Source organism: Natator depressus, chromosome 16, assembly GCF_965152275.1.
Source record: "Natator depressus isolate rNatDep1 chromosome 16, rNatDep2.hap1, whole genome shotgun sequence".
Classification (NCBI taxonomy): Eukaryota; Metazoa; Chordata; order Testudines; family Cheloniidae; genus Natator; species Natator depressus.
Window position 1 is genome coordinate 10524134 of NC_134249.1, and position 14111 is coordinate 10538244.

Below are 14111 nucleotides of genomic sequence, written 5' to 3' on the forward strand. Positions count from 1 at the left end.
ATTGCTCTACCCTGTCTTTATAGCACTGTCTTGCGTCGAACCTGATGCTGGGAAGCAGCTGGACTTTATAAAGAGCCTTATGTAATGCTCCTAAAAGCAGCCACATGCCTGTCCTGCTCACACAGCACAATTCCACCCATCTGTAGGCTGCCACAGACATCAGAAATGGAAAACGCCTATTAAATCATCCAGACCACCTTGCGCAGGCCAGGCCAGGATTGTGACCCACAGTGTGTTCCCCAGGGCTTTGTCCTATCTAAGGGCTTGTCTATACCTAACATGCTACAGTGGCACAGATGAAAGCTTCAGTACAGACACTACATACACCAGGAGAACCCCGCCTGTTGGCAGAGGTTATCCACCTCCCTGACAGGCAGTAGGTCAACAGAAGAATTCGTTCATTGACCTAGCGCTGTCTACACAGGGACTTAGATGAGCTTAACTATGCCGCTCAGGGGTGTGGATTTTTCACATCCCTGACCAACACAGTTAAACCAACCTAATTTTCTAATGTAGATCTGTCCTAAGACAGTGATTCTCAAACAGTGACCAGAGAAACATTGGTGGTCTGTGGAGCATTTGCTAACGGTCACGTGGTTCTGGCTTCTCTCTTATATGTCTACACTGCAAACAAAAGTTTATTCTTAACTCCGGTTAGCTAACTCAGGTGAAAATAGCAGTGAAGGCAAGACAATCCAGCTTTTAACTCAGGTTAGCAGCTTGAGTACAGTCCCAGGCTTTAACACAAGCTGCTAACTCAAGTTAAAAGCAGAGTTGTTATGTCTTCTCTATTTTAACCCACGTTAAGAACAACCCCCCCCCCTTTTAAATTTTTTTTGCATTGTAGACATACCTTTGGAACCCATGTGCTGCCAAATTGTGGTAAAAGAAACTTAACTCCCACTGAACCCTTTCCAAAAACAAGCAATTGCCATAATCACCCTGGGGATGTTAGGAGGGTGACGAGAAAGTGAAGCCACTTGCAGGAAGAGAAAGAGAAGTGAGGTGCCCATGAGATAGCGTGAACTACTTCTTCGAAGAAAGGCTATGGAAAAGCTTGAAAGCCCCAAGTCTGATACATCCATCATGGGTATGTTTTTCTAGCTATTCTACCTGAGTTATTTTTTCTTAGGCTCTGTCTGTCCTTGGGAACAGCTCCCACTCGGCGGTGGGTGTCCTGCAATTGGAGTACGGGCCCCACAAACTGGGGGGGGGAGGAACATCAGAGAATCACCCCCAAGTACAAGCAGAGGGAAACAATGGGGCATGCCCCCAAAATGCAAACGGGGGGGCACCAGGGACCCCCCCAACCAAAACCTGGAAAGGGGCGGGGGAAGCTACCAAAGTACAAAACGGGGGGTGTGGGGGGTGTCCTGTCAGCAAGGCCCCCCAAAACGCAACCCCGGAAATGCAAACTTGGGTGGGGGGGCAGTGGGGACACCCCCAAAAGGCAACGCTGGCAATGCAACCCCGGGGGGTGCAGTGGGGACGCCCCCAAAAGGCAACCCTGGGGGGACACTGGGGGAGCCCCGCAAACACAGACCTGGGAGCGGGGTACCCCGAGCCCGTTGCCCCGCGAGAGCGCTCTAGCGCTGGCTCCAGGCCCGCGGCGCAGCTGGACGCGGGCAGAACTACAGCTCCCAGCATGCTCCGGGCCGGCGCGGACGGGGCGGGGGAGGCGCCGGGCGCGCTGAGCAGGCTGGGAGAGGCGGCGGCGGCCGGAGGAGCAGGTCGGGGCCGGGCAGGTAGGGATGGGCCGCGCCTCCCGCGCCGGGCGGTTCGTCGGGGCTCGCGGCGGGGAGCCAGGGATCGCCGGGGGGCGGGCGGGAGGGAGGCCGGCCGGCCGCGCCCTTTGTTGTGGGAGAGAGGAACGGTCGGGCCCCCGGGGGTAGGCACCGGGGGGGGGGAGTAACGGGCCCCCGGGGGCAGGCACCGGGGGAGGGGAGTAACGGGCCCCCGGGGGCAGGCACCGGGGGGGGGGGAGGGGAGTAACGGGCCCCCGGGGGCAGGCACCGGGGGGGGGGAGGGGAGTAACGGGCCCCCGGGGGCAGGCACCGGGTGGCTGAGGGGTAATGGGACCCCATACTGAAAGGGGGGCAGTATGGGCTGGGGAAGCAGAAAGAGCGGGGGGAGAAATCTGAATTTGGGATGGAGATGTAGGGGGAGAGGGAAGAGCTCCCAGGGCAGAGCCAGGCTTGGGGTGGGCACCTGGGGGTGTCTCGCCGGTCTCTTTCCTTCCGGCTGGTACGGCCAGGTTCCAAGCCATTGAAAGATGCCCCCCATTTGAATACAATAAATAAAAGCCAAGTGTCGCTTTCAAAGGCGCTAAACCTGACTGGCCTGGTGCTGTGTGAGGTCAGTATCTTCTCTCTGGAAGGTGCCAACCCCAGGGGAGAGGGACGCAATGGCAGGATGGGCTCTGGGATGATGGGTAGGGGAGCAGAAGCGGGGAGCAAGAAGGACCAAGGGGAAAAATGGAGGGATAGCAAAGGAATAGACACACTATTGCTCACTGGATTATGATGACTAGGACCGAGTCTACACCTGAAACTTAGGTCAGTTAGCTATCTTGCTCAGGGGTATAGTTAAGCACATTGACCTACCTACTACCTCACAAGGAGGTGGATTTACTACAGCTATGGAAAAAATCCCTTCTTCACGGTTACAAGCATCTGCACTACAACTTTGTCGCTCTAATACATGTAGTGTGGACATACCCTAGCGTACTCGACTAGCAATGGGCATTAAGCTCTATTGACCACATCCCCACCTACAGGACAAACATTTTCAATCCAAGTTGAGGGAGGCTAGTATGTCTGCTTAACTCCTTTTGTCAATCAGGATTCGTTATTCCAGGACTGGTCTACGCTTAAAAGTTAGGTCAACGTACGGGCAGGGTGTAAAATCCACATCCCTGGCGGACGCAGCTATGCCAACCTGACCCCCAGCGTAGACACAACTGTGTCAATGGAAGAATGCTTCCATCAAGGTAGCTTCCATTGTTCAAGGAGGTGGGGTTCCTATGCTAATGGGGGTCAAAACAAAACAAACCTTTCCATCTGTGTAGCCTGATGTAGCTATTCCAGCATAGTCTCAGTAGCGTAGACATATCCCCATGTAGATAAAGCCTGGGGCAACTAGATCTCTGTAAGATTTCCAGGGCCAGTGTGGGACTGTAGCATTTCCTGCCTACCGTATTACACAGAGAGCAGCATTCCTTCTCCTGGGAGAGGCTGGAAGCTTTTATAAGAGAATGTGGAAATTCTTATAATTTTAGTTAACATGGATGCAGAGCAGTTACAGGCTAGGTTTTAGATATGACCTGTGTATGGATGATGGCTTTGTTTTGAAGTCCCTTCCCACCACTCCTGACCCCCCCAAAAAGTTCTCCCAGCCACAGCTGTCTTTCTTTTAAGGCTTGTTAGCAGGCAGCTTTATTATGTTTACATATGGCTTTAATTGTATCAGCAGTTAATTCCATTTGTGGTTATTCCCATGTTAACAGAGCCCCTTGTTTAATGAATTTATCTCCTGCTGCAGCAGACATGTCTTTGCTAAGGAGACGGTTGTACCCATGTTACAAATCAAACTTAAGTAACTTGTACATGGCTGTGCAAGAGTCTCAGGGCATCACTGAACTGAATCACTTGCGATAGTTTCCACTGTGCGTTCATCAGCCCATGCTTGACATGCTTGTGTTCACAAAGTGTATTCTTAACAATCCCAAGGGCACCTCCATTTGACTCAGGACTTACATTTGCTTAATAAAAATGTTAATCGATGGAAAGAAAACACATTTAGAGGCATGCATGGGACTTTGCTTCTTGGGACATAAACATTATTTTCTTTTTATAGAAAAATATTCTCCTGTGATCACATTGTATGTTTCCATTCCCACAGTGCTGATTTGAAAAAAAATCCTGCAATGTTTCTAGTAGCCTGTATATTCACTCTGAACACACATACAGATAAGGGTTAATACAAATAAAAGCAAAGGCAGGAAAATTCTGAGTTACAGGGATGCATTATTATTATTATTTATTCATTCCAGTGGAATATTTTCTTAAACAATTTCCCTGCAGTGTTTGTAGCCTAAATTTTGAAGCTTTGTCCTAGTGCCAGAATCTGATTGTAAAGTTGACTAAAATACAAAAGTGAAACTAACTAATTTAGTCTCTCAGTGCATGCTAAGAGAAACAAAAAACAAAACAAAAACAGATAGTGCAAAGTTATACAGTAATTAAAAAAATCACATATATATTTCTAACTTGACCCTCACCTAAGGTTTTCTCTAATTTTAACCCCTTGTGCTTAATGAACTGCCTGAACTATGATGCACAAGAGCACCTGTTAGCTGGAAACCTCTCCTAAGGGTTGCCCTCATGCGAGTTAAGGATGCAATTACAGCGATCACTGAATTGTTTTACTTCAGTGAGACCCACAGTATCATTCTCATAAACAGGTGTTTGTGTGATTTAAGACCTTGTTTAGTTCAGCTTGCTGAATATTTGAGCCACTTCAAAATGAATAGCAGTTTATTCTTAATGAACAGAGCTCTCTCTGCTTTGTTTTTTTAAAGGTGGTCGGCAACCTTTTATCTAAACTGGGATTCCTCCCCACTCCAATCACCTGACATCTTTCCCTATTGTTATCCCTCCAAGCAAAGCCAGCCCTCTCGTATATTTTTAAGGAGAATATATATAGAAGATAGGTCTTACACTGTGGATTTATCATTCTTAAATACTGATTTTCACTACTTTGAGGAACATTTCTGGCCTACTTGGCAGTGTCCTGGCTATTGAGCAATGCTTTCTGTTCCCGCAGCTCCTACGTATGCTAAGGATAAAGACAAATCTTCTATTTCAGTGCTAGCGGTAGGAGCTGCTGGATAACAGCTTAATTTCTGGAGACTGAAATGCTTTAGTCTAACCCAAGTTATTGGGCTATAGGGTAAGTAGGACATGTAATGGTTTGTGATATACAGGTCAGACTAGATGACCTAGTGGTCCCTTCTGGCTTTAAACACTATGATGCCAAAATTCCCCAGGAGCTCTTGAGTATTACATCCACAACACTGCAAATCCTGGGAGTAAAGGATCAGGTCCTCACTTGGTAGATAACTGTGATTCCCCTACACCGACTCAATCCCTGAAAATGAGGGCTCCAAAGAATAACAAACAGGGCATTGGTTGAAACCTACTGATGCACACTTTCTCTCTGTATGAGCACAAAGCACTTTCCTCCACAGCAGTTGTCTGCTCCCTTCCTTTGAGCAAATGGTCGTCTGAAGTATACAAAATCCTTTTGTCTCAGATGCTCCCAAGGATGAAGCAGGCAAGCTCAGCAGGGAAGCAGGAGAGTGCTATGTTCAGGCAGCCGTGATTCAGAGCACAGCGGGTATGTTACTTTTCTGTACAGGTCTCACAGCTCACTCTCTCTTCATGTTCGGGACCAAAAAAAGAATAGGGATTTCTTTCTTTTAATGGCCAGGCCTTGCAATAGTAAAGGTATGGAAACCAAGTCCACTGAATAATGGTTTAATGATGTGAACTCTTGTGTTCTTTTTGAGTGGATGCCTGCTTTAGTGAGAGAACTACTGCAATTCTTTAATTCAGTATGGAGGAATAATGTGAGGATGCTGAAGGATACAGAAACCCCTGGATAAGGGAGGTTGGCAATAAAGGTAGTATTAGATTGAACCAAAATGTAAGAGCAAGATGGATGCTGCAAGATTATTAAATCTGTAAAGTGAAACATTTTAAAACCAAACTCCAGAACGAATAATGAGCAATTGAATTCAAGTAGTTTTTACAAATGAATGGAAATGTCTAATTATTAACCTGTTCAGTGCCAGTGCCCACTGGAATTTTGGTACATCAAAGGTGTATTTTGTTTCATGTGTGGGGGAGGGATGTAACACTGAAGAGGTTAATAAAATATACTGGATTGAATCTTAGCTGTGAATGATTGCATGTTTAAAAAATGCACAAAAAACCAGCAGAAACTGACAAATCTCTTTCACTCTAATTTATCTTTCTGACAAACAGACAGGATGTTGGAAATTTATCATTTTGGTTGATTAACATCCAGGAAGGTAGATCAGAACAACCACATTCATTTCACTCATGTCTGAGGTCACATCTGAATCCTGGTCTCCAGAAGTAATATTCTAATGTCCTAAGGCACTGCACCATCTGGTCCCCCTTTTGATCTGCAATATTTGAATGCTTGATTTACTATCCCTGTGTATCCATAAATTGTGTAAACTCAGAGGCATGGCAGTGGTAGTTGGGTATCATGAGCAGATGATTTAGTCATCAATATCTATTGGGTTTCCTTATTGCTGCCATTAGACTTCTTTCAGTTTTACTTATAAATCATGTAAGTGAATCATTCAGTGTACCAGAAACTGCAAGTTAGTGTTAGAACTTGCCCACTGTGAGATTAGCTGAAATTAATCTGCCCCTTCAGAATGTGGAAGAGCCAAGTGGATTGCTTATTCGCCAGAGCTGGTTGATAAATCAGAAATAAATTGCATGTGTATGTATAGCCGGAGGTGGTAAGGAAATAAATCACTTTTCTCTTTTCTTTCTGAACAGGATCAAAGCACCTTGGAATAAATGTGAGTACAAGTTTTACACTAATTGAATCCACCTTGGAAAGCCATGGCCGCTGCCTCTCACCTGAACTCGGATGCACTTCGGGAAGTTCTGGAGTGTCCTATTTGCATGGAGTCCTTTACTGAGGACCAGCTGAGGCCCAAACTCTTACACTGTGGGCATACCATCTGCAAGCAGTGCTTGGAGAAACTCCTAGCAAACAGCATCAATGGGATACGCTGTCCCTTCTGCAGCAAGGTCACTCGGATCACAAACTTGGCTCAACTGACCGACAATCTCACGGTGCTGAAGATCATAGACACCACAGGACTAAGTGAGGCTGTGGGCCTTTTCATGTGCAAAGTTTGTGGGAGAAGGTTACCCAGGCACTTCTGTAAGAGCTGTAATTTGGTTTTGTGTGACCCATGCAAAGAGATGGAACATCAGCAACAAGGACATGGTGTTGTTGCCATCAAAGAGGCTGCTGATGAACGGAGGAGGGAATTTGGGATAAAGCTTGGCAGACTTCGGGAGCTCATGGGGGATCTGCAGAAAAGAAAAGCATCGCTGGAAGTGGTCTCCAAAGATGTACAATCCAGATACAAAGCAGTTCTTCAGGATTACAGCAAGGAAGAGCGCAAGATCCAGGAAGAACTGGCAAGGTCACGGAAGTTCTTCACAAACTCTTTGTCTGAAGTTGAGAAAGTAAATAACCAGGTAATGGAGGAACAGGCTTATCTGCTGAACATAGCAGAGGTGCAGATCGTATCTCGATGTGACTATTTCCTTGCCAAGATTAAGCAGGGAGATATAGCTCTCTTGGAGGAGGCAGCGGATGAGGAAGAGCCAGAACTGACGAACAACCTACCAAGAGAGCTGACTCTGCAAGAGGTGGAACTCCTCAAGGTGGCCCATGTGGGACCTCTCCAGATTGGGCAGGTGGCAAAGAAACCTCGGACAGTCAACATGGAGGAATCTCTGATGGAGACTGCTGCATCCTCATCAGCTACATTTAGGGAAACTGATGTGGTGCAAGAAGAGACTAGTTTGACCCCAAATTCCTCACCTGCCAAACCAAGGATGCCTGAAACAGCCACTAGCATCCAGCAGTGTAACTTCCTCAAGAAGATGGGCTCCAAAGGCAGCATGCCAGGGATGTTCAATCTTCCTGTCAGCGTACATGTCACCGTACAGGGAGAGGTGCTTGTGGCAGATCGTGGCAATTTCCGAATCCAGGTATTTACCCGCAAGGGTTTTCTGAAGGAGATCCGGCGGAGCCCTAGTGGCATTGATAGCTTTGTGCTGAGTTTCCTTGGAGCAGATCTACCCAATTTGACTCCCCTATGTGTCACCATGAACTGCCATGGCCTGATAGGAGTGACTGACAGCTATGATAACTCACTAAAGGTGTATACCATGGATGGACACTGCGTTGCATGTCACAGGAGCCAGCTTAGCAAGCCCTGGGGCATCACAGCTCTGCCTTCAGGGCAGTTTGTAGTGACCGATGTGGAAGGGGGAAAGCTCTGGTGTTTCACAGTGGACCGTGGTGTTGGGGTAGTCAAGTACAGTTGCTTATGTAGTGCTGTGCGCCCAAAGTTTGTCACTTGTGATTCTGAAGGGACCGTATACTTCACTCAGGGGCTGGGACTCAATCTGGAGAACCGTCAGCATGAGCACCACCTCGAGGGGGGCTTTTCAATTGGCTCTGTAGGTCCAGATGGGCACTTAGGCCGCCAGATCAGCCACTTCTTCTCAGAGAATGAGGATTTCAGGTGCATCGCTGGGATGTGCGTGGATGCTAGGGGAGACCTGATAGTTGCAGACAGCAGCCGTAAAGAAATCCTGCATTTTCCTAAAGGAGGTGGCTACAATATCTTAATCAGGGAAGGCCTCACCTGCCCTGTTGGCATAGCCATTACCCCTAAAGGGCAGCTCCTAGTGCTGGACTGTTGGGATCACTGCATTAAGATCTACAGTTACCATTTGAGGAGGTATTCCACACCATAAGGGTGTTTCCCTGGATAAAGCTACTCTTCTCATTATAGATTCTCCCCACCTTATCATCATTTGACAGAAGTTAGTGCTGCACTTGCAGGTGGATTATGTCCTAATCCGAGCTGTGCCACTATTTTGTGATTAGAAACAAAATAGCCTTTTTTATTTGTGTAATTTAAAAAAAAAACCCACCACCCCCACCTCCATGGAGCAAAGGATACTTATGGAGTACTGGTTGTGGGTTAAGTGACTGATCTCTCCCTACATTTTACTGCCTTGTACCGTAGCTCATACTCCCAGCTTCAACCACTGCAAGCGGCTTTGTGCCATAAATATTAACTGACTGTTCTATATGACCTTTCTTTAGGGGACTTGTGAAGTGATCTTCTTCCCACCACAGTCTTCACAAAGATCTCAGTCACAATTCTTCACAGACAACCACGGAAAGCTATTTCTGATTGCAACGCTGTAGTTGCATACGACAACACAGCCTCCCTAAACTGCACGAAATGCAGCTTGCATACAACTAAAGGGCAGGGCTGTGGCCCTCCCTGTTTGCAGTAGTTAGGAGATTATCCTCATGATGCCATTAGTGAATCCCACTTGGTCCACCAGTCTCTTCAATGTGAAGTGAGTACAGTGCAATCATGGAAGACTGATCGAGCCAGAGAACTGCCCTCTGATGGCAAAGAGAATTTCGTTTACAGTTTGATTAGCATGAGAAAAGTGTAGCGTGAGAAGGGGGAATTGACAGGAGAACCTATTTAACAGAATAAATTTCAGTCTGTTAGTATTCACAGTTGTTTTACTATTAAATCTGGCTTGGAACCTGTCTTTGAAGGGTATGTTTGGTATTTAAAGCTTTGCCAGGGGAGAGAGAAATTGAAGTAAACAAGATCAAATGTGACAAATGGTATGTTCTTCTGCACACTTCAATATTCTGCATTCCAGATCATTGCATTTACTGATAGGTTTCCATTAGTCTGCACTTTGTATGTGAAAGCTACTTGTTCATGAGATAAGGGAAAAAAAGGTGGGGAGGGAATCTTATTTTATTACTTGGAAGCTCTTGCTCTGGTGGTTTGCATCTTTGTCCATGCACAGCAAAAAGCTACATTCCTAGAGACGTTTTTTGGCCTTTTTTATGGCTCCAGCAGGCACCAGGTGCATGTTCATCTCAGCTTTGGGTCAGATGAAGCACAAAACTGCAGCTGTGTGAGTTAACACCCCCACAGTGTGCCTATCCTGGCTGATAAACACATATCTCAGTGTGGTGTTGCTTCTCTAAAATAGTTTACTGAAGAAAAGAAACATTTAAATAGGACACAGTTGTAGAATGTTAATCTGCCAAAGATCATGGTTACACAGCAGTGTAATTACTATGTGTTACCATCAACAATGTAGTTGCAAATTTGGGGGCACAATAGACCACGTAAAAAACTGGCTTTATCTGTCCTGTCCAGCATTTTCGAACTGTATTTGCTGTAGTATCAACTCTGTGCTACAATGTGTCTGTAACAGGTGAGTTTTTAATTTCCCACAAGCTGTCTGTACCTTCTTAGCTAAGCAGCAGTAAAAATAAGAGCTTCCTAAAAGCAGCTGCTGTTGTTTGTGCCTCTCCAGCCCGCTGTGTGACTGTAACAGGGCTTCAAGACCTAGTGGTAAAAGCAGAACCATCTTGATTTGTGGATTCCCTGATATTGCCAAAGAACTGAGTAGGACCAGCACATTAGCCCCAACTACTCTAGACCCATCTTTGCTGTTTGTACGGTGCCTAGCACAGGGAGTACAATGCTGATCAGGGCAATTGCATGTTACTGTATTATGAAGTGATGAGCGAGGAGAACTTTGGAGAGAAGGGAGCAGGCACAGAGGGAAGCAATGGATCTGTAGAGGGGAAGACACTGTGGCTTCTGAGGGAATTTAAAAATTCAGCCCTTACCATATGAGCTGTGTTGTGTTGATTTGCTGTAGATACAAACCCCAAACATGGATTTACACACTCAGCTGTCTTCTGGGCAAGTTTGCATAGGGTGTGTAGTAGCAGTCTGGAGAGTAACTTGCACTCTGGTGTGCATGTTGTTTGGATAGATCTACTTGTATTTGGACTTTGTTTGGATAATTACTCTGCTGCAACCCAAGCTGTTCTATAAACATTACATTGATGGCAGTTCCTATTGTACTGATCTTTCATGTTTAAAAATCTTACCTGTTCCTAAGAGCCATTTTCTGCAGGCAGCTTCCGTAGAACTGAATAAATGAAGCAATATTATCTTTCCTAATGAGCATCTGCATCAAACTCGGGAGAGAATATTTCCTAGAGGCCAGCTGGATACATTAAGTGGACTTAAAACCTGGCCTGTTCTGCTGACTGAGCAGTTGGTTGCCTAGGTTTCTCCTGGTGGCCACAGTTTAAATTAAGTTCTCCATCATCTCTTCCATCCTGTATTACAGATTCCAAGAAAAGGAGACACTATTCTGTGAAGCACTTGTAGAGTAAGGTGGGGGGGATTGGTGCCCGTGTGTGTGTTTAGCCTGTAGCTGCTATACTGTTCTTGTGGGGTTTTTTTCAGGCAGACGGGGAAGAGAAGAGGAATGGCTGTCCCCAGCTAGAATACGTGCTTCAGCTGGCAAAGCAGAATTGGCTATAAACTAGTTTCTCAGAGCTGCATCTTTTGCTGTGGTGTTTTGCTTTTTTGCCTCCCTTGTGATCCGCTCCAAAGGAGATGAAATGGAGTAATTAAAGATTGTGATGAAATAGTTTAGCTTCTGCTTTTCACCTGGAGATGGAACATGTCTGATTATGAGTGTGTTTGATTTTTAAAGATTGTGTAATAACGGGAAAATTGATCCAATTAAAAGTGCATTACAAATGGCTCATCTCATTATTAAAAACATTTCTCCTTATGTTCTCTTTGGTGGCAGACTGGTTTCCATGGCCATCCGGAATTAGGTTTGCTAACATATTAACTGCAAGATACCTCTTCTCTTCCTCTCAGGAAGTGGAGGATAAATCCACTCTCTGGCAGGTCTACAATAAGTATCTCACACTTCTTTCCCCACCTTACAAACATAAATACTAGGATTTGTCATATACGCTCAGATCAATAGGCCCTCAAGGCCTGTATCTTCGTGATGTATGTCGTACCTAATGCCTCAAAGGCAAACAACCGTCGCCCTTTCGTAGTGCAACAAATAAAAATAGTTAAAAGTGCGTCAAGTAGTTAGAGCCAGGAATCATGGATTATAATCCTAGATTTGCCACCAATTCACTTAGCCACTGCCTGCTTCAATTTATCCATCTGCAAAATTGGGACAGTATTGCTTATATTACTCCCGAGTGGCATGAGGTTCAACTAGTTGTTATGGATTGAACTGGGATAATCTGATAAGTGCTATCAGTATTCTTTTTAAGAAAATCTCATTTAGGGGAAGCCACAAGAGAGCCAAGCAATTTGCCATTTCGGTTTAGAGGACAACATCTCATCAGTGGACACACATCCTCTGATTTCCTTGTTACCAGCTCAGTTTATGTTACCCAGACTCTCTTCCTATGATGTGAGACAGCGCTTTAAGCAGTTGCTGGTTTATAAAATAAAAAGAACTTTGAAGAATGATAGTCATAATGTCCCTGCTAGACTTAGCACTGATCAACTGTTTCATGAAAAGAGGTGATTTCTTATGGCAGTTATAATTTCACTGTAAGCATTTATTCTGGATTCAAAATTGGCATGTGAAGTTTGAGGCTGGGAGGTTATTTTTAAAAATAAAGTTTTATTTTTTAATCAAAGAGGGCAGGGTTATAAAAGTAAAAACAAAATACAGGCACTTTTAGGTTCTTTGCATTGTATAGTTTAAGTGATTTTTCTGGGTCATTAGTCAATGTGAGGCTTTAAAGTTATTTCATTTTGCACAACTAATTACTGTACTCGCCTGGCAATTTTGGATTACAATGAGCAGGGCATAAGGTCATTTAGCAGACTGACTCACCGCATGTGCAGTTTAGTCTAAACAAAATTTCACAGCAACTGACTAGATTTTTTAAGCCTGAACAGTATGTTAAATCTGTGGTTTTAAAACATGTATCAGGACAGAAACTGCATGCTGCAAAGAGTTATACACTTAATATAGTGCTTGTTGGTAGAAACAGATTTCAAAGTGCTATAAAATTCTATAGGCTCATATTGTAACCAGACAATAAAACCAGGTATAGGGGGAAAGTATTATATCCCAATTGCCTAAATACTAAAATGGGTGAACTAGAGGGCATGACATTACATTAGGATATAATAGGCAACCCGGAAACTTGGTAGAATGAGGGTAATCAATGGGACACAATACATAGGAATGACAGAGTAGGTTGCGCTGGTGAGGGAGTGGCCCTCTATGTACAAGAAAGAGAGGCAAATAAAGTAAAAATCTGAAATGAATCCAATTGTACCATAGAATCTGTATGGACAGAAATTCCATGCTTGAACAATAAGAGTATAGCAGTAGGAATATGCTACCAACCACCTGACCAGGATGGTGACTGCGGTTGTGAAATGCAGGGAGATTAGAGAGACTATAAAGGTAGAAAACACAATAATAATGACAGGTTTCAGAGTAGCAGCCATGTTAGTCTGTATCCGCAAAAAGAAAAGGAGGACTTGTGGCACCTTAGAGACTAACAAATTTATTTGAGCATAAGCTTTCATGAGCTACAGCTCGCTTCATCGGATGCATCCGATGAAGTGAGCTGTAGCTCATGAAAGCTTATGCTCAAATAAATTTGTTAGTCTCTAAGGTGCCACAAGCCTTCCTTTACAATAATAATGGGGGATTTCAACTATCCTCATATTGACTGGCTATATGTCATCTCAGGAAAGGATGCAGGGATAAAGTTTCTAGACACCATAAAAGATGGCTTCTTGGAGCAGCTTGTCCTGGAACCCACAAGGAGAGAGGCAATTCTTGATTTAATCCTCAGTGGAGCCAAGAGGTGAATATAGCTGAACTGTGACCATAATATAATTACATTTAACATCCTTGTACAGGGAAAAATGCCAGAGAAACACACCACAGTCGGGACGACTGGGCAACACAATGGCAGATGAAGTTCAACGTTGATAAATGCAAAGTAATGCACATTGGAAAATATCCCAACTATAAGTACAAAATGATGGGGTCTAAATTAGCTTATCCCATTCAAGAAAGAGATCTTGGAGTCATCGTGGATAGTTCTCTAAAAATGTCTGCCCAATCTGCAGCAGCAGTCAAAAAAGCGAACAGAATGTTAGGAACCATTAGGAAAGGGATAGATAATAAGACAGAAAATATCATAATGCTGCTATATAAATCCATGGTACGCCCACACCTTGAATACTGCATGCAGTTCAGATCACCCCTTCTCAAAAAAGATATATTAGAATTGGAAAAGGTTCAGAGAAAGGCAACAAAAATGATTAAGGGTATGGAACAGCTTCCATATGAGGAGAGATTAAAAAGATGGATTTTTCAGCATGGAAAAAAGAT

General features: G+C 44.6%; 2 protein-coding genes across 4 annotated transcripts in view; one reads left to right on the top strand and one right to left on the bottom strand.

Annotated features, from left to right (window-relative positions):
• Positions 1 to 14111, bottom strand: part of ASTN2 (astrotactin 2) — a 589627-nt gene that overhangs the window by 186147 nt on the left and 389369 nt on the right. The gene's annotated exons all lie outside the window — the stretch shown is intronic.
• TRIM32 (tripartite motif containing 32) lies at positions 1675 to 11436 on the top strand. Of its 2 annotated transcripts, none has more exons than XM_074973798.1 (2): positions 1675 to 1745; positions 6600 to 11436. In XM_074973798.1, exon 2 carries the CDS (start codon positions 6666 to 6668, stop codon positions 8607 to 8609), a length of 1944 nt encoding a protein of 647 aa, XP_074829899.1. In that variant the 5' UTR covers positions 1675 to 1745; positions 6600 to 6665; the 3' UTR covers positions 8610 to 11436. The 2 variants fall into 2 exon arrangements, with proteins under 2 accessions (XP_074829899.1, XP_074829900.1); XM_074973799.1 differs by lacking the exon at positions 1675 to 1745 and adding an exon at positions 5343 to 5397.